The sequence below is a fragment of the Pistacia vera genome, unplaced genomic scaffold (genome assembly GCF_008641045.1).
Source record: "Pistacia vera cultivar Batoury unplaced genomic scaffold, PisVer_v2 Contig241, whole genome shotgun sequence".
NCBI lineage: Eukaryota > Viridiplantae > Streptophyta > Magnoliopsida > Sapindales > Anacardiaceae > Pistacia > Pistacia vera.
In genome coordinates, this window is record NW_022196048.1 from 44,697 (window position 1) to 71,127 (window position 26,431).

The 26,431-nt window shown below is 34.0% G+C and overlaps 1 protein-coding gene and 2 pseudogenes across 1 annotated transcript in view; all 3 read left to right on the forward strand.

Annotated features, from left to right (window-relative positions):
- Nucleotides 1–4,758: 4,758 nt before the first annotated feature.
- On the forward strand, nucleotides 4,759–5,242 carry LOC116131772 (annotated as a pseudogene).
- A 9,601-nt stretch (nucleotides 5,243–14,843) lies between these two features.
- LOC116131756 lies at nucleotides 14,844–20,402 on the forward strand (annotated as a pseudogene).
- A 5,667-nt stretch (nucleotides 20,403–26,069) lies between these two features.
- LOC116131757 (18.1 kDa class I heat shock protein-like) overlaps nucleotides 26,070–26,431 on the forward strand; it is a 1,864-nt gene continuing 1,502 nt past the window's right edge. The window contains exon 1 of the mRNA XM_031417439.1: nucleotides 26,070–26,429. Coding sequence (XP_031273299.1) covers nucleotides 26,105–26,429 — 325 coding nt within the window. The 5' untranslated portion in view covers nucleotides 26,070–26,104. The remainder of the gene's footprint in view (nucleotides 26,430–26,431) is intronic.

The following is a 26,431-nucleotide window of genomic DNA, read 5'->3' on the forward strand; positions in this document are numbered from 1 at the left end:
AAATAGATGTGATATTGGGCCCACGGCTAGCCACAGTGAACCTAAGAGGTCACACATAAACTAGGAGAATGGAGAAATAGCCAAAGAGATTTGATTATCCAAGGTTGGCTAGCACCTACCAGGGTATAAATATTTTATATTAAATTGGATTTTACAAGGGTGTAATTGTAAACAATTAAGGGTTAAATTTTTATGTAAACAATTTAAGCGTTAAATTGTTAATTGTGATTAAATGTTAATCCAATGTTATCATTTAAAGAAGTTTAACAACTTCATACAATTATGGAATCGTTTAAGGAAGTCCAAAACAATTATTGAATTGTTTACAAGGATTCCTAATAAAGAAAATGAATATCAATTTTGTGTAGAGAAAAAAATCTCTAAGAACCCTAAAACTCCCTCTTGGTCAATTTCTTCTTCCTTGTGGTAGATACTCTTTTGCTTAATTTCTCTTAAATTAAGAGGCTCCAAGGTTGCTAGGTTTAAGGTAACATGTTCTACCTTACTTTTTCATTTGATTGAAATTTATTTTAACTATGACTATACTTGTTATAGTATGATATGCTTGATTCTCCATCATAATCTTTCAGTTATCTCACTGGGTAATTCACAAATGACAATGACACTAAATCTGTGGCCATATGGGGATTGATTTGTGCTCTATCCAATTTGATATTCCTGTCATTGGTCCAATAACTGAATACAAACATGTCGAGGATATTTGAGGTTGACACTATTTTTGTACCTCAGTCTCGATGAGATAATAGTTGATGAAAAGATTGAGTGCATGGTAACCATACCGTTGACAGCTGCGGTTTCGCTGAATCCGAATCTATCGAGTGGCCATGATGCCTTACTAGGTCAATCTTGGTCTGTGTGTAATGAGTGATTAATTGGTGTTAATCGCAATACTATACACTGCCGATATGAGGGACCCTACATTCACACACTTAGAAGATGATTTAGAATCATTTTGTGAGAAGGGTATTTTCATCTTTCAGATGAAATTGTTTTGGTAATCTCGCAGTGCAATAAATTTGTTGAGATTGTTGCCTGTATTTATTTGATATTAAAATTAAATACGTGAGATTATTTTAATTATGTATGCATATATTTAAATGAAATGTTATATTATTAAGTTAATATATTATTACATATATAATATATTATTGATTTTAATTATAATTAATTAATTAATTTAATACCAATTACTTGGTTTTTGGTTGCAAGGGTAAGCTTGGGTTGGTGCCCATGGGTATTCCTTATTGGAATAGGGTTTTAATTAGTTGCACTATATAAGTGTAACTTAATTAAACAACATAAATACTTTTTATAAAACAAAACCCTAGCCACCCTATCTCTCTCTCTTCTCTCTCTCTCTCTCTCTCTCACGTTTTCACTCTTTGAGTGAAAAGAAATTTGTCCTTTTGATTGTTCTTGATTCTTGATGCTGGTAATTGTTCTAGCAAACAATTGTCGGTTCTTCGGATTATCTTTGTGTGGATTTCCGTGAGTGCGATCCTACATTGGATCGATTAGTAAACAGTGTCAGGTGAACATTTCGATGAACAGTAATCAGTGAACAGTGTTCGTACAAAGTCAAGATATTCAGAGGACCTTCAAATGTCGGTATGAACTAATCCTTGTATGGATTTGCTTTAACAGATTTTATTTTTACGTTTTGGTTATGCTTGAAAAACGTTATAACCTGTACTTGGATCTTGGTTTGAGTAAGTGATCTTTTCGTTTTAAATATTACGCTTGTTCCGTAACGCGAACCTAATCACTTACTTACATTCGAGCCCAAAACGCATCGAACACTAGGGCCAGATGTGTGTGATTTTTCCATCAAGCTTGGTGAGTTACAATTTCTTATCGACCCAGAACGTCTGACTCTACTCTTGTCTGACCTAGCATAAGCTCGTCAACAAATAGCTCGACCTAGCACAAGCTGTCGCGAACATCTGATAATCATTCAATCGATTCCTAGATAACTCAGATCCTAAATATTACGGGAATGACTACATTAATAACAATCTCTGCGCAATCACAGTGTCCAATCGCGAGAATATCAAAGTTACATTTCAAATCAATTGTAATCCCTTTATTTTCGCTTTTTCCTTTATACAAACTTGTATATAAACCCCCTCAAATTGAAAAGGGGTTAGAGATTTTCCATAGAACTATTGTTGTAAGCTCTCACAGCAAATACAGAACAGTGGATGTAGCTCGAGAGTTTACCTTGCCGAACCACTTTAAGATCTCATTGTCACTTACTTTATTGCATTTTATTATTCTTCCACCGCTGATTATCCGTAATCATGCCCACATTTGTTCTGATCTCCCCAAGGTCAATCAGATATCTTTGGTTGGTGCGAATTTTCATACCAACACAGACTATTTTCCTGATATTGCTTGTAAGACATACAAAGATGGGTAATGCTTTGTTTACAGAGAAAATAATGGTTGAAGCTCTCGTATGCCCCAACTGTCATATGCCTAGCCTACCTTTTTCATGAAGGAGTGCCCATTTATACTTTGAGGTCAATGTAATAATGTTTTTTACAAGCTGTCTTGGCTTTGTCTTTGAGTGCTTGTTGAGCTCTGATTGGTGGTGCTAACATTAGTATGTATATTTGGCATAACAATTAAGAACATTAATTACCTATATAATCATACTCGAAAGTTATTATGATATATCCCATAAATGATCATGCCAATTTTCCCTTAAACTAGAGGAAGGTATTTAAAAGGATTGATGACTTAACAGAGGCATGAATTGGCTATAGGAGTGAATTGGCTTTTAATTCTAAATCACCAAATTTTTGGCTCCTAAGTCACTAAATCGTTTTAATGTAAGAGCAATGCTAGTTTTACAATGACACTATAAAATGGGCATATAAAGACAATCCCCACCCTTGATTTTCATGATTTCTCTCTCTTCTCTCTCTCTCCTCTCTCTTCCTCTTTTTTCGTTTTTTCTTGTTTTTTTCTTCTGGATGATGTCACTTTGTAGCCCTCTTTGTATGAGTTTTTGTAAGGATATCATTTTTCTTAATGTAATTGATAGAATTTGAGCATTTTAACAAGTTACACAATTGATTGCATGAAATAAATAAAATCAAATATGGATTTATAGTGGTTCAACAAACTTGCCCGCGTCCACTACTTTAAATTCATCACTTGAAGATTTTTACTATTTCATTTAGTCTTCAACCAAGATTAAATTTTTTCTTCCAAGGTAAACCCTCTTCTTTCAACAATAGTGCAACCCACATCAAAGCTTTCAAAAATAGAAAAAAATAGATCTCGTTCTCGCATAGTGGAAAATCAAACACAAGCTCATAAATATTCCTAAGAAGACTAGGGAGTTTGGATGACAAACTCAACTTCAAAGCTCAATTTAAAATTAACCAAATTTTAGGGAGTTTAAACAAATTAACAACTCTAAACCCTAAACTATATTAACCAAGATGCATCTTTTAATAATACATTTTTTGTAGTTCTCTTCTCTGTCGTAACTTCCGAAATCTCATCACTTCGCGTATATTAACCCTAAGTTCACGTACCAAACTAGGTGTTTTTATGCGAATCTTAGTTTGCCTTCTTCGAATGAAGTACACAACAATCTCAGTTTTTTTGTCATTTTAACACAATAGTTACACTAATAACCTAATATAATCATATAATTATATAAAAAAAAAGTATCTAAACTAATAGATTAACTCCAAATCATAATTTGCCACACTATCATTTTTATTTCCCAAACAAAATTTTAGAGATTAAGATTTTAAAATGAAAAAAAAAAGTAAGAATATTCGTCAAAAACAAAATATATATTCTTCGTAGATTATATAATATTATTGGTCTCTTTTTTTTTTCTTAAACCCTTTGCTTCGTCATCTTCACCTTAGGAAAAATATATTGTTAAACATAATAAATTTTAGGGAAGAAAAAGTGAGGAGAGAAAAGAAACAACAATTGTAAATTTATCGGTTAAGTTTCGTAGACAAATATTTTCTATAAAAATATTACTTTCTTCATTGTAAGGTTTTTTGTCACTTATAAAGTTATGTGTGCATATTAATTGTTTAAACACAATCGTGTCTATAGTTTATACATATTGTAACTATTGCATATATGTATGCACAATTCCTTTGTTTGAATATATTGTAAATGTGTGTGTAGATATCCTAGTTAGTAAAAACCGTATTATACGCGAATTATACGACAGCCGTATAATTCGCGTATAAAACGCACGTAGACATTTTGTAAATTCTGCCGAATTATACGCGTATTTTAAGCCCTCCCGTATAATTCGCGAATAATTCGCGAATTATTGAAAAAAAAGGGTCACCCCCAAAACGACGTCGTTTAGTGGTTTTAACTAAAAATTAAAGCAATCTCGGTCTTCAGTTCTTCTTCAGTTCTTCGTTCTTCTTCGTTTCTTCCTTACTTCAGTTCTTCTTCAACTTTTCTTCCTCAAATCTTCACGTTTTCAGCTTTAAGTAACCGACTCGAGAAGATGAGTGATGGCACTAGTGTTTCGGTGTTGGCATGTTGCAGAGACACGAAAAAAGAAAACTGTAGAAGCTTCAGAACTCTCTCCGTTTCTCTATTTAGATAAGATTTCCTAAGAAAGCCGTGAATGTACCAGACTCCTCTTTTGCTTGCTATATATAGTCGTACTTAGTACAATCAGTTTCATCAATCAAGCAAGAATTTATAATACACAACAAAAAACTTAGAAATTACACAATGGCTCTAAGTCTTTTTCGGTGGCCGCAGAGCAACGTGTTCGACCCTTTCTCTCTTGACATTTGGGATCCTTTTGAAGGCTTCCCATTCACCACCACGGTTGCTAATGCACTCTCATCTGCACGCGACACCTCAGCCATTGCCAACACCAGAATTGACTGGAAGGAGACCCCGGAAGCTCACGTCTTCCAGGCTGATCTTACAGGGCTAAAGAAGAGGAAGTGAAGTCGAGGTTGAAGGCGGAAGTGTTCTTCAGATAAGTGGAGAGAGGAGCCAAGAGAACGAGGAGAAGAATGATAGTGCACCGCGTTGAAGAGCAGTAGGAAGTTTACGAGGAGTTCAGGTTGCCGGAGAATGCTAGATGGATCAATCAAGGCTAGCATGGAGAATGGTGTGCTTACTGTGACTGTGCCGAAACAGGAAGAGAAGAAACCTGAGGTCAAGTCTATTGAAATCTCCAGCTAAACAGAAAGAAAAAGAGTGCCTCTGGGCTTTGAATGGTGTGAAAATGTTCTGTTTAGTATCTTGTATTTCTGGTTCTTTTATGTAATACCCTTGAAATGTTGAATACTTTGCATTTAAATGTTATGTTAGTCCCTAAAAGTGTTAAACTACTAAATTGATATTGCCGTATTTTTTCAAAACGTATTATTGACAATGTACCGTATAACCCTACCGTATTTTTTCCGTATCCGATTTTATAGCCGAATTTTTTAAACGTATTTTCACCGTTTGCCGTATTATACCCGTAAAATTCCCGTATCGTTTTTTTGCCGTACCCGTATTACTAACTAGGGTAGATATTACTCAGAATAAGACCTCTTAGTACAGTTGTCATGTTTTTATTACTTGTTAGATATTTTCCATTTTTTGAAATCTACGTCAAAGGTCCACTTACAGAGTTTTTGATTTTTAGAAGTAGTCCAGAAAGTTGTTTATGCTTTTTCAGAAGTTGTTGGAATCTTTCCTAAATAGCCCAACATGTTTTAGACATTGTCGGCTAAGTGAACTAGAGATTTGGTGAGCAAGGATTATATAATATATTCTTCTTCCTTAAGTTTTCTTTGAACCTGATATTCCACTGATTGTTTCTCTAAAATTTCTTAAGAGTTTATTCATTTTCTCACGTTCATTTTTGTTTGTTCTTTAACATTCTCTTATCTTGTTTTAGTGTTTTTGTTGGAACATGACTCCTTTATTGAAAGCTTGAAGGTAGTTCAAGTTGTGGCGTTCAAGTTGATTTCGCCATTGAAGCTTTAGTGGAGCTCGAGCTGTCTAGGTGGTTTCTTGGACTCAAGGAACCTTTACTAGAACGTTGGAGTAATCAAAGAGTGGAGTTAGAGTCTTATAGAATAGGGTTGTTATAATTGTTGTACTTAATTTCAACTTTATATTGACTTGGAGCGTGTTTGCTACATTGAATTTGCTTCATCTAAACATGGTCCCATGGTGTAGGCTGTTAGCCGAACCATATGAATCCTTGAGTGCTTTACATTCTACTCATGCTTGATATTGTGTTGATGTTGAATGAACATTCTCACAAGCACTAATGAATACAATCAACTCATTTTGCAAATGTTTAATAAACTTTATTGAAAAAACTTTCATTCATAAATTGAAAACTATTTTATTTATCCAAAATATTCCATAAATTAGTCTAAAACATTAAAGCTAAGTGAGTGCAAGAAGAATTTGATAGGAAAAAAAAGTTAAATGTAGGGTAACATTTGGTCTTTTAAAATAGTTTTATTCATGGAAAAGTCTATAAAAAATTACAGTATTACAAGTGTGTAATCGTTAGTTCATTAGAGAGGGTAAATAGCTCTACTCCAATTTTTTTAGTTCATAACTGTTGCCCATATACAGAGGTTGTGAATTTTAGTAACCATATTTTTTAACGTTGCCTATTTTTAAATAGTACATTTTAATAAATTTAACCTTAATAAAATTATTATAAAGGACACTTCAAGTTGTAATTACACTACAGATTTTGATAAGTTTTAATTGGTCACCTTCATTAATAAATATAACGATTCCATTTCTTGTTTAGGTGATCATATCTCCATTTCACTTATTTAGATGTTAGGAAAAGAATATTATGATTGGATTTCCAACTGTAATTAATAAATTAAATATCTTCTATTTTACTAATGCGTATTTACTACAACATACATAAATAACAAGTGCACTAGTCGCCACAAGTAATAAGTGATGAGTGAGTATCGTTCCCACAAGGATTGGTTGCTAAGCACTAAGTTTTCTACTGTTTTCAATGGAGCAATCGAATTTGTTTGGATTAATGGGAGAAAATTAAACTTAAAACTAAAATAGAAATTTCTAACTATTCAAAACTAAATGAAAGCAAGATTAAAACACGGTAATACAATTTAATCAAACGGTAGGGTTTTGACTTCATTCGGACTCTATGAGTAAACCTACAGATTATGCTATTTCCATATTCAAATGCATTGATTGCAAATCGAATTCTCTAAATTGTAAACATACCTTCTCGGCTATGTTTTCCTACTTTTCCCTATTAAACTTCCGCACCCAATATTTTAAAGATTAATAGTTCTAAGCTCATTAAGCACCTAGAATCTTAGATTGATTTCATTGATTCTTAAATCTATCTCTACGCATTTAATGCTACAATAGTGATTACCCAGAAACTTAACATGACTCATTTCTCAATCTCATCATGTTCATCAATTAAAAGCAATAAATCTAGAATAACCACACAATCCTTGCAATGCATATGAAATAATAAAAATCAATTGCTCAATCCATGAGAATCCGAACTACATCAAAACGCTAATCCAAATGGGTTAGTTCATAGCTAAATCATACATAAGCAAGAAAAACAATAACACATAAACACAAAGTTCAACATGATAAAATGAGAGAAAGACAAGAGATCTCCCCTAGTTGAAGAATCCACCAGATTCAATCCCAAATCTTCTCACTTTTTAACACAAATTCGTCAAACCTAAACAATAAGATGAAAAAAGCTGCTCTAGACTAGGAAAACACGATTCCTTCTCAAAATGGCAAAGTTTTGCTTTTATACCTCACCCAAAACCTAAGACTTTAACTAAAAATGAAATTGTACGTTTAACGAAACTGAAAATTGCAGACTTCGCAGCGACGAAGAAGAAATCTCGCCACGGCAACGAAGTAAAAGTAACTCTGAGCGTTACTCATTTTGCTGCGGCGAATCTTCATGAGAATTCTGAAATTACAGAATTGCCCTCCGCTTGCTTCTTTGCTTGAATCTTCAATCTTTGATGCTCTCCCATGGAAACAAGCTTCATAGTGCTTTACTCTGCTTCAGAACTCTCCCAACTTCTGAGATCCGCTTACTTCGAGTCCAAAAACTCCAATTCGCTCATATTTGCTCAAATATCCATTTTGGCTTGAACACACAAAATGTAAGAATTAGTAGCAATTCAGACTAAATGAACTAGAAGTCTCTAAATCGCCTAAAAGCCTTAAACAATATAATTCTCGGATTATCATTTACCCTTTGGGATTATCTTCACATCTTTATTTTTTTAATAAATTTCAATTTTTTTTTATCAAATAAGAATTTAATCTCAAGTCTTTTATATATGCAGTAAATCAAACACAATAAATTGAAACATAACTAAAACATAATTGAAATAAATATGAACACAATAAATTCAAATTTTCATTAAATGTAATTTGAATACTTACTACTTGTTAATCCAATTATCTTTAGAATTAACTAGTTCAATTATCTTCAAGGAATCTATGGAGAGAGTGTTTTTACATGAGAGGTTCTGGTGCAAGAGAATTTGGGTTACAAAAAATCGTGTCTTGCATGAAATAAATTACAATATTGTAAATCTTGAAAATACTGTAACATTACATATAAATACTGTTTGGTCACAAGTGGACTTTTTGTAGCTTCACATGACACCGGGTGGTCACAAGTAGACTTCCTATAGCTTCACATGAGTAATTGTTTGGTCACAAGTGGACTTCCCATAGTTTTACATGAGCACTGTTGATCATAAATGGACTTTGTTGGTTCTCCAAAAAAATTTAGTGAAATTTGGCAATGTTTTTGTTTGGGGCGGCAGAGCATCTAATAATATTAAAAAAAACAAAAGAGAAGGAAATGGATACTTAAATTTCAACGTAAGAAAATGGAGATATTTAGAAAAAATCAATATCAAAGGACAATTTTGGAATAAATAATTAAAATAATTTTAATAATTATTGAGGGTTAGAAAGAGATTGAGTAGAGTTGAAACGACGTGACTCATTTAGTATCAATATCGGGGGCGTTCGGTTTAGGGAATGTTGTATTACTGAAAAGTTAGATTACCTTGAAGATTATTGTGGAATCATTAGGAAAATGTGTTTGGTTAATTGGTGGGTATGTTAATTAATATGTTTGGTTGGGAGGAATAAATTGGTGGATTTTTATTTAAATTACTGAATTGTCCTCTATTAAATATTATTATTATATTATTTTTAATATTGATTATTATTTAGATTGTTATAACCCCCCTGCATTAAAAACTTAGCAAAAACACCCCCATAATAAAAGTTTGGAAAATCAACAAAGCTCCCCACCAACCAGGGCTGTTCACGAGGCGAGCCGCTCGCGAGCGCGTCGGCTCGGCTCGGTGCGTCGTTTAACGTCTCGCCTCGTCTGGTATCGAGCCGACTCGGCTCGATTCGTTAGAGAGAACAGTCGATTCGAGCCTCCTCGGCTCGGCTCGTATGCTCGCGAGCCGCCAGGCTCGAATTATTAGGGGTTTTCAGGCGTTTTTGTAAAGTATGGGGATTACCTGAAATTTTAAAACAAAAAGTTTGTAAAAATAACAAAAAAAACCTCGACATTAAAATCCCTAAAACGCGACCGAACCCATTCGCCAGCGAATCCAAACCAATCAGACTGAAAACAAGAGAAGAAGATGGGGGAAGGGGGAGAGCAGTCAAAACCAAACAAATCAAGCAAAGTGTGGTTCAAATATGGTAACAAGTCAAGATGCCGTTGGGTTTTGTGTGTTGCCATTTTGCTTCTCTATGAGGTTCCTCTTTTCTCTTCTCACTAGGGAACCTTGTTAATGGTTGGTGCTGTGATGGCATTGTTTTTGTGGGCTGTGTGATTTGTTTTTGGTTTTTTCTTTTTTGTTGGTGGTTGGAAGGTGGGACAAGCGCTTTGTTGGTGAGTGCTCTGGGATTATGTTTTTTTGTTGGCTGTGTCATTGGTAGTGTGGTTTCTCTTCAAGGAGAAGGAGGCAAGGCTTGGAGGCTACTGGACTTTTTGTTCTTGGAGTGTTTGCAGCAGATGGGTGTTTGCAGGTGCTGGTGTTAGCGGTCTGGTGTGTGACTTCTCTATTGGCTGTTCTGCTGATGGATCTCGGTTTTCGTTCAGCTGGTATGGCTTGAGAGTGTTTCATGTGGTCTCTCAGAGGGGTTTTGAGATACTGGGGTTGGGTTCTCTGCTCTTGGGTTTTAATTTAAAAAAAAAAAATAAAACTGCATATTTTAAACCCCAAAAAGTGACAGATGGCAAGCAGTGCGCTCCTTCAGTCCTTGTGCCATGTATTTTTTTCTTACTAACGTTTTTTTTTTTTTTTTTTTTTTTTAAACTGTCTTATCCTCTTTTTTTTACTTTTTTCTTTTTTTGGGCCCCTCATTTTCTCTCTCTTCTCTACATCTGTGTATTTTGTTTCTTACCATTTTTTTTTAAACCGTCTCATTCTCTTTCTCTTTCTTTACTCTTCTTTTATTTGAAACAGTAAAAATTTTGAGAATTAAACAATTACAGCTTCATATCACAACTTAGAAGGAAGGGAAATTAGTAAAAAATCACAGTTTAAGGAAAATAGAAAAAGGGCAGACGCCAAAAAAAAAAAAAAAAAAAAAATTTGTCAGACAAAAATTACTGTTTAGAAGAAAGAAAAAAAATTTAAAGGGAAATAAGAAAAGGGCAGCACCCAGCGAATTTTGTAAAAAAATTGAAAAAAAAATTATTATTTGGATGATCTCTAGCCGCTCGAATTCGGCTCTGATAGCCAACTCGCGAGCCGGCTCGAAATATACTAAATCCATTATCGAGCCGAGCCGGCCACATAATTTCTGACTCGGCTCGACTCAAACTCGGCTCGTTTATTTATCTTCTCTCACGAGCCGAGCTCGTTAAGCCGAAAACTCGGCTCGACTCGCTCGATAACACCCCTACCACCAACCCAGCCACTGTCGACAACCGGCACCCTAACGGTACACGGAAGGCAGAAAATGGCTTCCGTGCACCGTATGGCCATTCCCGGCTAGAGATCTAACCGAAATGGCTAGACGTGATAGATTTGACTGTCGACGGCCAGATCAATCTGGTCTGGCCGTTGACGCCAGATAGCGGCCATTTTCGGCCTTCCGTGCGTTGTTCTGGTTGTGGTAGCGACGTAGTTGGGTGGGGGTGGTGGCTTGGGTATTTGCAATTTGTTTTGAATTCAAGGGTAATTTTGTCCAAAAAGTTAATTAATTGGGTGAAATAGTAAAAGACATATTTATGTAAATAAATTTAAAAATAAGGGTATTATTGTCCTAAAATTTTATTAATAGGGATAAAATTGTAATAAAAAAAGATAACCCTGGTAATCTTAGAATACCTAAATGGAGGTAATAGATTACCTCCAATATTAATAATAACCACTATTGGTATTTGAATTACCGGTATCTTATATTACTTGACACACTAAATATGGTAATCAAGTAATAAGATACTTAACCCGTAATCCCATATAACCTTAAACCAACGCCCCTAAATCTTATAATATATATAATATATATATATATATATTATATATATATAATATATAATATATATATTATCTAATATATATATAGGATTGGACTAATATTTACTTCAGATAAATAATTAGGCCCCAAAGGTCCATTATGGGAAAAGGGCAGGCCGAACATAAAAAGGCCCAGCATGCTCTCTAAAGACAGTCAAGCTTATCAAACTGCACCAATGTTGACTCAAATATACGATGAAGGCCTGAACACCTTGATAATGTTAGACATGCCATTATCCATGAAAAGCTCAAGCTCAGATCATGATCCTACCACTAATTAATATATACAGTAAAACCTCTCTATAGTCATAATAGTGGGACTAACTAATTTTATTACTATAAGGAAGTTATAACTTAATGAAGGTGTAGTTACAAAAATTATAGTTTTGATTTCTTATTTTATAATTCATGTTTTAGTAGTACAGTATTAGCATTTCAATTTATATTTTAGTAATATTATGATTTCAATTCAGCACTTCGATTGCCTACTTTTGAAACGGATAAAAGATCATTTCTTAGAACTAACAAAAATAAGTGTCATTGATGGAACTGTAAATGGAGTTGATGCATGGTTAATTGATGTGAAGCCACAGATAATTGTCAATGGTTTTAAGCACTGCAAAATTAGGACCACTAATGTCAATGAATTGTAAGTTACAAATGAAGTGGATGAGGAGAATAAAAGAGTCACTATAGAATTGAGTGATCAATTTGACAGCTTCACTACACTAATCGAATGAATATTAATATTTTCTTCGATTATCCAAATGAGCAACAAATCGTGTATACTTTAACTAAAAGAGAAATCATTGTTGCAATTAGACAAGAAGAGAAATGAAATAATCCTAAGGATAATAGTAAGGAAATACAAGAAGTCTTGTGCCATGAAGCTCTAAACATGCTTGAGAAACTAAAAATATTTTGGCTTCAATAAGAAGGTATCTATGCTAACGAGCTATTACGTACTTGTAAGGTAAAAGATGTGATAACAACTCTAAAGCATAAATCATTGTCCCAAACAATTTTAAATAAATATTTTATTTCATTCTAAACCTTTAATTTTACATAACATATATATTTTTTTAATATACAGATAATTATTACTATGTAGAGGCAACTTTCCTTAAGGCGAAAATTTAAAAAATTATAACTTATTACAATGTAGAGTTTATTTTTATTTATAACTATCTCAAATTGGAACTAGAATTTTTTATGACTATGTAGAGTTTATTCTTATATAGAGTATCACTATAAAAAAGTTTTACTGTAATAAGATTCGATCAAACTAGCTGTTCTTTAATTTTTGCTTAAAACGGTAAATAAGAAAATTACAAAGATTAATGAAAATAAAAGAAAAATATTAAATACTTAAAATAAAATTCATATTTTAAGTTGTTCCTTGCAAGCCGCAAGCGTTTTAGATTGTACAATAGTAACACCCGTTTGAATCGGATTTTCTCTCTCCTCTCTCTCTCTCTCTCCTTTCTCTTTTTTCGTTTTTTCTTTGTTTTTTTCTTCTGGATGATGTCACTTTGTAGCCCTCTTTGTATGAGTTTTTGTAAGGATATCTTTTTCTTAATGTAATTGAAGAATTTGAGCATTTTAACAAGTTACACAATTGATTGCATGAAATAATAAAAATCAAATATGGATTTATAGTGGTTCAACAAACTTGCCCGCGTCCACTACTTTAAATTCATACTTGAAGATTTTACTATTTCATTTAGTCTTCAACCAAGATTAAATTTTTTCTTCCAAGGTAAACCCTCTTCTTTCAACAATAGTGCAACCCACACTCAAAGCTTTCAAAGAAATAGAAAAAAAATAGATCTCGTTCTCGCTATGAGTGTAAATCAAAACACAAGCTCATAATATTCCTAAGAAAGACTAGGGTGAGTTATTGAATGACAAACTCACTTCAAAGCTCAATTTAAAATTAACCAAATTTTAGGGAGTTTAAACAAAAAAAACAACTCTAAACCCTAAACTATTACCAAGATGCATCTTTTAATATATACATTTTTTGTAGTTCTCTTCTCTGTCGTAACTTCCGAAATCTCATCACTTCGCGTATATTAACCCTAAGTTCACGTACACAAACTAGTGTTTTTATGCGAATCTTTAGTTTGCCTTCTTCGAATGAAGTACACACAATCTCAGTTTTTTTGTCATTTTAACAAATAGTTACACATAACCTAATATAATCATATAATTATATAAAAAAAAGTATCTAAACTAATAGATTAACTCCAAATCATAATTTGCCACACTATCATTTTATTTCCCAACAAATTTTAGAGATTAAGATTTAAAATGAAAAAAAAAAGTAAGAATATTCGTCAAAAACAAAATATATATTCTTCGTAGATTATATAATATTATTGGTCTCTTTTTTTTTCTTAAACCCTTTGCTTCGTCATCTTCACCTTAGAAAAATATATTGTTAAACAATAATAAATTTTAGGGAGAAAAAAGTGAGGGAGAGAAAAAGAAAAAACAATTGTAAATTTATCGGTTAAGTTTCGTAGACAAATATTTTCTATAAAAATATTACTTTCTTCATTGTAAGGTTTTTTGTCAACTTATAAAGTTATGTGTGCATATTAATTGTTTAAAACACAATCGTGTCTATAGTTATACATATTGTAACATATTGCATATAGTATGCACAATTCCTTTGTTTGAATATATTGTAAATGTGTGTGTAGATATCCTAGTTAGTAAAAACGCGTATTATACGCGAATTATACGGACAGCCGTATAATTCGCGTATAAAACGCACGTATACGAATTTTGTAAATTCTGCCGAATTATACGCGTATTTTAAGCCCTCCCGTATAATTCGCGAATAATTCGCGAATTATTGAAAAAAAAAGGGTCACCCCCAAAACGACGTCGTTTAGTGGGTTTTTAACTAAAAATTAAAGCAGATCTCGGTCTTCAGTTCTTCTTCAGTTCTTCAGTTCTTCTTCGTTTCCTTACTTCAGTTCTTCTTCAACTTTTCTTCCTCAAATCTTCACGTTTTAGCTTAAGTAACCGACTCGAGAAGATGAGTGATGGCACTAGTGTTTCGGTGTTGGCATGTTGCAGAGACACGAAAAAAGAAAACTGTAGAAGCTTACAGAATCTCTCCGTTTCTCTATTTAGATAAAGATTTCCTAAGAAAGCCGTGAATGTACCAGACTCCTCTTTTGCTTGCTATATATAGTCGTACTTAGTACAATCAGTTTCATCAATCAAGCAAGAATTTATAATACACAAACGAAAAACTTAGAAATTACACAATGGCTCTAAGTCTTTTCGGTGGCCGCAGGAGCAACGTGTTCGACCCTTTCTCTCTTGACATTTGGGATCCTTTTGAAGGCTTCCCATTCACCACCACGGTTGCTAATGCACTTCATCTGCACGCGCACACCTCAGCCATTGCCAACACCAGATTGACTGGAAGGAGACCCCGGAAGCTCACGTCTTCCAGGCTGATCTTACAGGGCTAAAGAAGGAGGAAGTGAAAGTCGAGGTTGAAGGCGGAAGTGTTCTTCAGATAAGTGGAGAGAGGAGCCAAGAGAACGAGGAGAAGAATGATAAGTGGCACCGCGTTGAGAGGAGCAGTAGGAAGTTTACGAGGAGGTTCAGGTTGCCGGAGAATGCTAAGATGGATCAGATCAAGGCTAGCATGGAGAATGGTGTGCTTACTGTGACTGTGCCGAACAGGAAGAGAAGAAACCTGAGGTCAGTCTATTGAAATCTCCAGCTAAACAGAAAGAAAAAGAGTGCCTTGGGCTTTGAATGGTGATGAAAATGTTCTGTTTAGTATCTTGTATTTCTGGTTTTTTATGTAATACCCTTGAAATGTTGAATACTTTGCATTTAAATGTTATGTTAGTCCATAAAAGTGTTAAACTAAGATTGATATTGCCGTATTTTTCAAAACGTATTATTGACAATGTACCGTATTAAACCCGTACCGTATTTTTTCCGTATCCGATTTTATAGCCGAATTTTTATAAACGTATTTTTCACCGTTTGCCGTATTATACCCGTAAAATTCCCGTATCGTTTTTTTGCCGTACCGATATACTAACTAGGGTAGATATTACTCAGAATAAGACCTCTTAGTACAGTTGTCATGTTTTTATTACTTGTTAGGATATTTTCCATTTTTTGAAATCTACGTCAAAGGTCCACTTACAGAGGTTTGATTTTTAGAAGTAGTCCAAGAAAGTTGTTTATGCTTTTTCAGAAGTTGTTGGAATCTTTCCTAAATAGCCCAACATGTTTTAGACATTGTCGGCTAAGTGTACTAGAGATTTGGTGAGCAAGGATATATATATATTCTTCTTCCTTAAGTTTTCTTTGAACCTGAATATTCCACTGATTGTTCTCTAAAATTTCTTAGAGAGTTTATTCATTTTCACGTTCATTTTTTGTTTGTTCTTTAACATTCTCTTATCTTGTTTTAGTGTTTTTGTTGGAACATGACTCCTTTATTGAAAGCTTGAAGGTAGTTCAAGTTGTGGCGTTCAAGTTGATTTCGCCATTGAAGCTTTAGTGGAGCTCGAGCTGTCTAGGTGGTTTCTTGGACTCAAGGAACCTTTACTAGAACGTTGGAGTAATCAAAGAGTGGAGTTAGAGTCTTATAGAATAGGGAGTTGTTTATAATTGTTGTACTTAATTTCAACTTTATATTGACTTGGAGCGTGTTTGCTACATTGAATTTGCTTCATCTAAACATGGTCCCATGGATGTAGGCTGTTAGCCGAACCATATAAGAATCCTTGAGTGCTTTACATTCTACTCATGCTTGATATTGTGTTGATGTTGAATGAACATTCTCACAAGCACTAATGATACAATCAACTCATTTTGCAAATGTTAATAAACTTTATTGAAAAAACTTTCATTCATAAATTGAAAACTATTTATATTTATCCAAAATATTCCATAAATTAAGTCTAAAACATTAAAGCTAAGGTGAGTGCAAGAAGAATTTGATAGGAAAAAAAAGTTAATGTAGGGTAACATTTGGTCTTTTAAATAGTTTTATTCATGGAAAAGTCTATAAAAAATAACAAGTATTACAATGGTAATCGTTAGTTCATTAGAGAGGGTAAATAGCTCTACTCCAATTTTTTTAGCTTCATAACTGTTGCCCATATACAGAGGTTGTGAATTTTAGTAACCATATTTTTTAACGTTGCCATTTTTAAATAGTACAATTTTAATAAATTTAACCTTAAATAAAATTATATAAAGGACACTTCAAGTTGTAATTACACTACAGATTTTGATAAGTTTTAATTGGTCACCTTCATTAATAAATATAACGATTCCAATTTCTTGTTTAGGTGATCATATCTCCAATTTCACTTATTTAGAGTTATTGAAAAGAATATTTATGATTGGATTTCCAACTGTAATTATAAATTAAATATCTTCTATTTTACTAATGCGTATTTACTACAACATACATAAATAACAAGTGCACTAGTCGACAAAGTAATAAAGTGATGAGTGAGTATCGTTCCCACAAGGATTGGTTGCTAAGCACTAAGTTTTCTACTGTTTTCAATGGAGCAATCGAATTTGTTTGGATTAATGGGAGAAAATTAAACTTAAAACTAAAATAGAAATTTCTAACTATTCAAAACTAAATATGAAAGCAAGATTAAAACAAGGTAATATCAATTTAATCAAACGGGTAGGGTTTTGACTTCATTCGGACTCTATGGATTAAACCTACAGATTATGCTATTTCCATATTCAAATGCATTGATTGCAAATCGAATTCTCTAAATTGAAACATACCTTCTCAGGCTATGTTTTCCTACTTTTCCCTATTAACTTCCGCACCCAATAATTTAAAGATTAATAGTTCTAAGCTCATTAAGCACCTAGAATCTTAGATTGATTTCATTGATTCTTAAATCTATCTCTAGCATTTAATGCTACAATAGTGATTACCCAAGAAACTTAACATGACTCATTTCTCAATCTCATCATGTCATCAATTAAAAGCAATAAATCTAGAATAACCACACAATCCTTGCAATAGCATATGAAAATAATAAAAATCAATTGCTCAATCCATGAGAATCCGAACTACATCAAAACGCTAATCCAAAATGGGTTAGTTCATAGCTAATCAATACAATAAGCAAGAAAAACAATAAACACAATAAACACAAAGTTCAACATGATAAAATGAGAGAAAAGACAAGAGATCTCCCTAGTTGAAGAATCCACCAGATTCAATCCCAAATCTTCTCACTTTTTAACACAAATTCGTCAAACCTAAACTAAGAAGATGAAAAAGCTGCTCTAGACTAAGGAAAACACGATTCCTTCTCAAAATGGCAAAGTTTTGCTTTTATACCTCACCCAAAACCTAAGACTTTAACTAAAATGAAATTGTACGTTTTAACGAACTGAAAATTGCAGACTTCGCAGCGACGAAGAAGAAATCTCGCCACGGCAACGAAGTAAAGTAACTCTTGAGCGTTACTCATTTTGCTGCGGCGAATCTTCATGAGAATTCTGAAATTACAGAATTGCCCTCCGCTTGCTTCTTGCTTGAATCTTCAATCTTTGATGCTCTCCCATGGAAACAAGCTTCATAGTGCTTTACTCTGCTTCAGAACTCTCCCAATTCTGAGATCCGCTTACTTCGAGTCAAAAACTCCAATTCGCTCATTATTTGCTCAAAATATCCATTTTGGCTTGAAACACAAAATGAAAGATTAAGTAGCAATTCAGACATAAATGAACTAAGAAGTATCTAAATCCAGCCTAAAAGCCTAATAAAAACAATAATTCTCGGATTATCATTTACCCTTTGGGATTATCTTCACATCTTTATTTTTATAAAATTTCAATTTTTTTTATCAAATAAGAATTTAATCTCAAGTCTTTATATATATGCAGTAAATCAAAACACAATAAATTGAAACATAACTAAAACATAATTGAAATAAATATGAACACAATAAATTCAAATTTTCATTAATGTAATTTGAATACTTACTACTTGTAATCCAATTATCTTTAGAATTAACTAGTTCAATTATCTTCAAGGAATAGCTAGTGAGAGAGTGTTTTTTACATGAGAGAGTTCTGTGCAAGAGAATTTGGGTTACAAAAAATCGTGTCTTGCATGAAATAAATTACAATATTTGTAAATCTTGAAAATACTGTAACATTACATATAAATACTGTTTGGTCACAAGTGGACTTTTTGTAGCTTCACATGACACCGGGTGGTCACAAGTAGACTTCCTATAGCTTCACATGAGTATTGTTTGGTCACAAGTGGACTTCCCATAGTTTTACATGAGCACTGTGATCATAAATGGACTTTGTTGGTTCTCCAAAAAATTTAGTGATAATTTTGGCAATGATTTTTGTTTGGGGCGGCAGAGCATCTAATAATATTAAAAAAAACAAAAGAGAAGGAAATGGATACTTAAATTTCAACGTAGAAAAAATGGAGATATTTAGAAAAATCAATATCAAAGGACAATTTTGGAATAAAATAAATTAAAATAATTTTATAATTATTGGGTTAGAAAGAGATTGAGTAGAGTTGAAACGACGTGATCTTTAGTATCAATATCGGGGCGTTCGGTTTAGGGAATGTTGTATTACTGGAAAGTTAGATTACCTTGAAGATTATTGGGAATCATTGGAAAATGTGTTTGGTTAATTGGTGGGTATGTTATATTAATATGTTTGGTTGGGAGGAATAAATTGGTGGATAGTTATTTTAAATTACTGAATTGTCCTCTAATAAATATTATTATTATATTATTTTTTAATATTGATTATTATTTAGATTGTATAAACCCCCCTGCATTAAAAACTTAGCAAAAACAACCCCATAATAAAAGTTTGGAAAATCAACAAGCATCCCCACCAACCAGGCGGTTCACGAGGCGAGCCGCTCGCGAGCCGCTCGGCTCGGCTCGAGTGCGGCTCGTTAACGGCTCGCCTCGTCTGGTATCGAGCCGACTCGGCTCGATTCGTTGAGAGAACGAGTCGAGTTCGAGCCTGCCTCGGCTCGGCTCGATAGGCTCGCGAGCCGAGCCAGGCTCGAATTATTAGGGGTTTCAGGCGTTTTTGTAAAGTATGGGATAAACTGAAATTTTTAAACAAAAAGTTTGTAAAAATAACAAAAAAAACCTCGACATTAAAATCCCTAAAACGCGACCGAACCCATTCGCCAGCGAATCCAAACCAAATCAGACTGAAAACAGAAGAAGAAGATGGGAGGAAGGGGAGAGCAGTAAAACCAAACAAATCAAGCAAAGTGTGGTTCAAATATGGTAACAAGTCAAGATGCCGTTGGGGTTTGGGGTGTTGCCATTTTGCTTCTCTATGAGGTTCCTCTTTTCTCTTCTCACTAGGGAACCTTGTTAATGGTTGGTGCTGGTGATGGCATTGTTTTTGGGGGCTGTGTGATTTGTTTTTGGTTTTTTTCTTTTTTGTTGGTGGTTGGAAGGTGGGACAAGCGGCTTGTTGGTGAGTGCTCTGGGATTATGTTTTTTTTGTTGGCTGTGTCAGTGGTAGTGTGTTCTCTTCAAGGAAGAAGGAGGCAAGGCTTGGAGGCTACTGGACTTTTTGTTCTTGGAGTGTTTGCAGCAGATGGGTGCTTGCAGGTGGCTGGTGTTAGCGGTCTGGTGTGTTGACTTCTCTATTGGCTGGTCTGCTGAGGATCTCGGTTTTCGTTCAGCTGGTATGGCTGTGAGAGTGTTTCATGTGGTCTCTAGAGGGGGTTTTAGATACGGGGTTGGGTTCTCTGCTCTTGGGTTTTAATTTAAAAAAAAAAAATAAAACTGCTATTTTAAACCCCAAAAAAGTGAACAGATGGCAAGCGGCAGTGCGCTCCTTCAGTCCTTGTGCCATGTATTTTGTTTCTTACTAACGTTTTTTTTTTTTTTTTTTTTAAACTGTCTTATCCTCTTTTTTTACTTTTTTTTTTTTGGGCCCTCATTTTCTCTCTCTTTCTCTACATCTGTGTATTTTGTTTCTTACCATTTTTTTTTAAACCGTCTCATTCTCTTCTCTTTCTTTACTCTTCTTTTATTTGAAACAGTAAAAATTTTGAGAATTAAACAATTACAGCTTCATATCACAACTTAGAAGGAAAGGGAAATTTAGTAAAAAATCACAGTTTAAAGGAAAATAAGAAAAAGGGCAGACGCCAAAAAAAAAAAAAAAAAAAAAATTTGCAGACAAAAATTACTGTTTAGAAAAAGAAAAAATTTAAAGGGAAATAAGAAAAAGGCAGGCACCAGCGAAATTTTGTAAAAAATTGAAAAAAAAAATTATTATTTGGAGATGGCTCTCGAGCCGGCTCGAATTCGGCTCGATAAGCCAACTCGCGAGCGGCTCGAAATATACTAAATCCATTATCGAGCCGAGCCGAGCCACTAATTTCTGACTCGGCTCGACTCAAACTCGGCTCGTTTATTTATCTTCTCTCACGAGCCGAGCTCGTTAAGCCGAAAACTCGGCTCGACTCGGCTCGATAACACCCCTACCACCAACCCAGCCACTGTCGACAACGGCAACCTAACGGTACACGGAAGGCAGAAAATGGCTTCCGTGCACCGTATGGCCATTTCCGGCTAGAGATCTAACCGGAAATGGTAGACGTGATAGATTGACTGTCGCAGGCCAGATCTAATCTGGTCTGGCCGTTGACGGCCAGATAGCGGCCATTTTCGGCCTTCCGTGCGTTGTTCTGGTTGTGGTAGCGAGGTAGGTGGGTGGGGGTGGTGCTTGGGTAGGTTGCAATTTGTTTTGAATTCAAGGGTAATTTTGTCCAAAAAGTTAATTAATGGGGTGAAATAGTAAAAGACATATTTATGTAAATAAATTTAAAATAAGGGGTATTGTCCTAAAATTTTATTAATAAGGGATAAAATTGTAATAAAAAAAGATAACCCTGGTAACTTAGATAACCTAAGAAAATGGAGGTAATTAGATTACCTCCAATATATAATAATACCACTATTGGTATTTGAAGATTACCGGTATTTTATATTACTTGACAACTAAATATGGTAATCAAGTAATATAAGATAAACTTAACCCTAGTAATCCCATATAACCTTAAACAAACGCCCCTAAATCTTATATACTATATATATATATATATATATATATATATATATATCTAATATAATATATTGTTATAGTATGATATGCTTGATTCTCCATGCATATATCTTTCAGTTATCTCACTGGGTAATTCAGCAAATGACAATGACACTAAATCTGTGGCCATAGTGGGATTGAGTTGTTGCTCTATCCAATTTGATATTCCTGTCATTGGTCCAATAACTGAATACAAACATGTCGAGGATATTTGAGGTTGACACTATTTTTGTACCTCAGTCTCGATGAGATAATAGTTGATGAAAAGATTTGAGTGCATGGTAACCATACCGTTGACAGGCTGCGGTTTCGCTGAATCCGAATCTATCGAGTGGCCATGATGCCTTACTAGGGGTCAATCTTGGTCTGTGTGTAATGAGATGATTAATTGGTGTTAATCGCAATACTATACACTGCCGATATGATGAGGAACCTACATGTCACACACTTAGAAGATGATTTAAGAATCATTTTGTGAGAAGGGTATTTTCATCTTTCAGGATGAAATTGTATTTTGGTAATCTCGCAGTGCAATTAAATTTGTTGAGATTGTTGCCTGTATTTAATTTGATATTAAAATTAAATACGTGAGATTATATTTAAATATATGTATGCATATATTTAAATGAAATGTTATTATTAATTAAATGTTAATATATTATTACATATATATATATTAATTGATTTTAATTATAATAATAATTAATTAATTTAAATACCAATTACTTGGTGTTTGGTTGCAAGGGTAAGCTTGGGTTGGTGCCCATGGGTATTCCTTATTGGAATAGGGTTTTAATTAGTTGCACTATATAAGTGTAACTTAATTAAAACAACATAAATACTTTTTATAAAACAAAACCCTAGCCACCCTATCTCTCTCTCTCTCTCTCTCTCTCTCTCTCTCACGTTTTCACTCTTTGAGTGAAAAGAAATTTGTCCTTTTGATTGTTCTTGATTCTTGATGCTGGTAATTGTTCTAGCAAAACAATTGTCGGTTCTTCGGATTATCTTTGTGTGGATTTCCGTGAGTGCGATCCTACATTGGATCGATTAGTAAACAGTGTCAGTGAACAGTTCGATGAACAGTAATCAGTGAACAGTGTTCGTAAGCAAAGTCAGAGATATTCAGAGGAGCCTTCAAATGTCGGTATGAACTAAATCCTTGTATGGATTTGCTTTAAACAGATTTTATTTTTACGTTTTGGTTTATGCTTGAAAAACGTTATAACCTGTACTTGGATCTTGGTTTGAGTAAGTGATCTTTTCGTTTTAATATTACGCTTGTTCCGTAACGCGAACCTAATCACTTACTTACATTCGAAGCCCAAAACGAGCATCGAACACTAGGGGGCAGATGTGTGTGATTTTTCCATCAAGCTTGGTGAGTTACAATTTCTTAGTCGACCCAGAATCAGTCTGACTCTATCGGTTGTCTGACCTAGCATAAGCTCGTCAACAAATAGCTCGACCTAGCACAAGCTAGTCGCGAACAATCTGAATAATCATTCAATCGATTCCTAGATAACTTCAGATCCTAAATATTACGGGAATGACTACATTAATAACAATCTCTGCGCAATCACAGTGTCCAATCGCGAGAATATCAAAGTTACATTTCAAATCAATTGTAATCCCTTTATTTTCGCTTTTTCCTTTATACAAACATTGTATATAAACCCCCTCAAATGATGAAAAAGGGGTTAGAGATTTTCCATAGAACTATTGTTGTAAGCTCTCACAGCAAATACAAGAACAGTGGATGTAGGCTCGAGAGTTTACCTTGCCGAACCACTTTAAAGATCTCATTGTCACTTACTTTATTGCATTTTATTATTCTTCCACCGCTGATTATCCGTAATCATGCCCACATTTGTTCTGATTCCACCAAGGTCAATCAGATATCTTTGGTTGGTGCGAATTTTCATACCAACACAGACTATTTTCCTGATATTGCTTGTAAGACATACAAAGATGGGGTAATGCTTTGTTTACAGAGAAAAATAATGGTTGAAGCTCTCGTATGCCCAACTGTCATATGCCTAGCCTACCTTTTTCATGAAGAGAGGTGCCCATTTATACCTTTGAGGTCAATGTAATGAATGTTTTTTACAAGCTGTCTTGGCTTTGTCTTTGAGTGCTTGTTGAGCTCTGATTGGTGGTGCTAACATTAGTATGTATATTTGGCATAACAATTAAGAACAATTAATTACCTATATAATCATACTCGAAAGTTATTATGATATTATTCCATAAGATTGATCATGCCAATTTTCCCTTAAACTAGAGGAAGGTATTTAAAAGGATTGATGACTTATACAAGAGGCATGAATTGGCTATAGAGGAGTGAATTGGCTATTTAATTCTAAATCACCAAATTTTTGGCTCCTAAGTCACTAAATCAGTTTTAATGTAAGAGCAATGCTAGTTTTACAATGACACATATAAAATGGGCATATAAAGACAATCCCCACCCTTGATTTTCATGATTTCTCTCTCTCTCTCTCTCTCTCTCTCTCTTTCTCTTTTTTCGTTTTTTCTTTGTTTTTTTCTTCTGGATGATGTCACTTTGTAGCCCTCTTTGTATGAGTTTTTGTAAGGATATCATTTTTCTTAATGTAATTGATAGAATTTGAGCATTTTAACAAGTTACACAATTGATTGCATGAAATAAATAAAATCAAATATGGATTTATAGTGGTTCAACAAACTTGCCCGCGTCCACTACTTTAAATTCATACTTGAAGATTTTTACTATTTCATTTAGTCTTCAACCAAGATTAAATTTTTTCTTCCAAGGTAAACCCTCTTCTTTCAACAATAGTGCAACCCACACTCAAAGCTTTCAAAGAAATAGAAAAAAAATAGATCTCGTTCTCGCTATGAGTGTAAAATCAAAACACAAGCTCATAAATATTCCTAAGAAAGACTAGGGTGAGTTATTGAATGACAAACTCAACTTCAAAGCTCAATTTAAAATTAACCAAATTTTAGGGAGTTTAAACAAAATTAACAACTCTAAACCCTAAACTATATTAACCAAGATGCATCTTTTAATATATACATTTTTTGTAGTTCTCTTCTCTGTCGTAACTTCCGAAATCTCATCACTTCGCGTATATTAACCCTAAGTTCACGTACACAAACTAGGTGTTTTTATGCGAATCTTTAGTTTGCCTTCTTCGAATGAAGTACACAACAATCTCAGTTTTTTTGTCATTTTAACACAATAGTTACACATAATAACCTAATATAATCATATAATTATATAAAAAAAAAGTATCTAAACTAATAGATTAACTCCAAATCATAATTTGCCACACTATCATTTTTATTTCCCAAACAAAATTTTAGAGATTAAGATTTTAAAATGAAAAAAAAAAAGTAAGAATATTCGTCAAAAACAAAATATATTATTCTTCGTAGATTAATATAATATTATTGGTCTCTTTTTTTTTTCTTAAACCCTTTGCTTCGTCATCTTCACCTTAGGAAAAATATATTGTTAAACAAATAATAAATTTTAGGGAAGAAAAAAGTGAGGGAGAGAAAAAGAAACAAACAATTGTAAATTTATCGGTTAAGTTTCGTAGACAAATATTTTCTATAAAAATATTACTTTCTTCATTGTAAGGTTTTTTGTCAACTTATAAAGTTATGTGTGCATATTAAATTGTTTAAAACACAATCGTGTCTATAGTTTATACATATTGTAACATATTGCATATATGTATGCACAATTCCTTTGTTTGAATATATTGTAAATGTGTGTGTAGATATCCTAGTTAGTAAAAACGCGTATTATACGCGAATTATACGGACAGCCGTATAATTCGCGTATAAAACGCACGTATACGAATTTTGTAAATTCTGCCGAATTATACGCGTATTTTAAGCCCTCCCGTATAATTCGCGAATAATTCGCGAATTATTGAAAAAAAAAGGGTCACCCCCAAAACGACGTCGTTTAGTGGGTTTTTAACTAAAAATTAAAGCAGATCTCGGTCTTCAGTTCTTCTTCAGTTCTTCAGTTCTTCTTCGGTTCTTCCTTACTTCAGTTCTTCTTCAACTTTTCTTCCTCAAATCTTCACGTTTTCAGCTTTAAGTAACCGACTCGAGAAGATGAGTGATGGCACTAGTGTTTCGGTGTTGGCATGTTGCAGAGACACGAAAAAAGAAAACTGTAGAAGCTTACAGAACTCTCTCCGTTTCTCTATTTAGATAAAGATTTCCTAAGAAAGCCGTGAATGTACCAGACTCCTCTTTTGCTTGCTATATATAGTCGTACTTAGTACAATCAGTTTCATCAATCAAGCAAGAATTTATAATACACAAACGAAAAACTTAGAAATTACACAATGGCTCTAAGTCTTTTCGGTGGCCGCAGGAGCAACGTGTTCGACCCTTTCTCTCTTGACATTTGGGATCCTTTTGAAGGCTTCCCATTCACCACCACGGTTGCTAATGCACTCTCATCTGCACGCGACACCTCAGCCATTGCCAACACCAGAATTGACTGGAAGGAGACCCCGGAAGCTCACGTCTTCCAGGCTGATCTTACAGGGCTAAAGAAGGAGGAAGTGAAAGTCGAGGTTGAAGGCGGAAGTGTTCTTCAGATAAGTGGAGAGAGGAGCCAAGAGAACGAGGAGAAGAATGATAAGTGGCACCGCGTTGAGAGGAGCAGT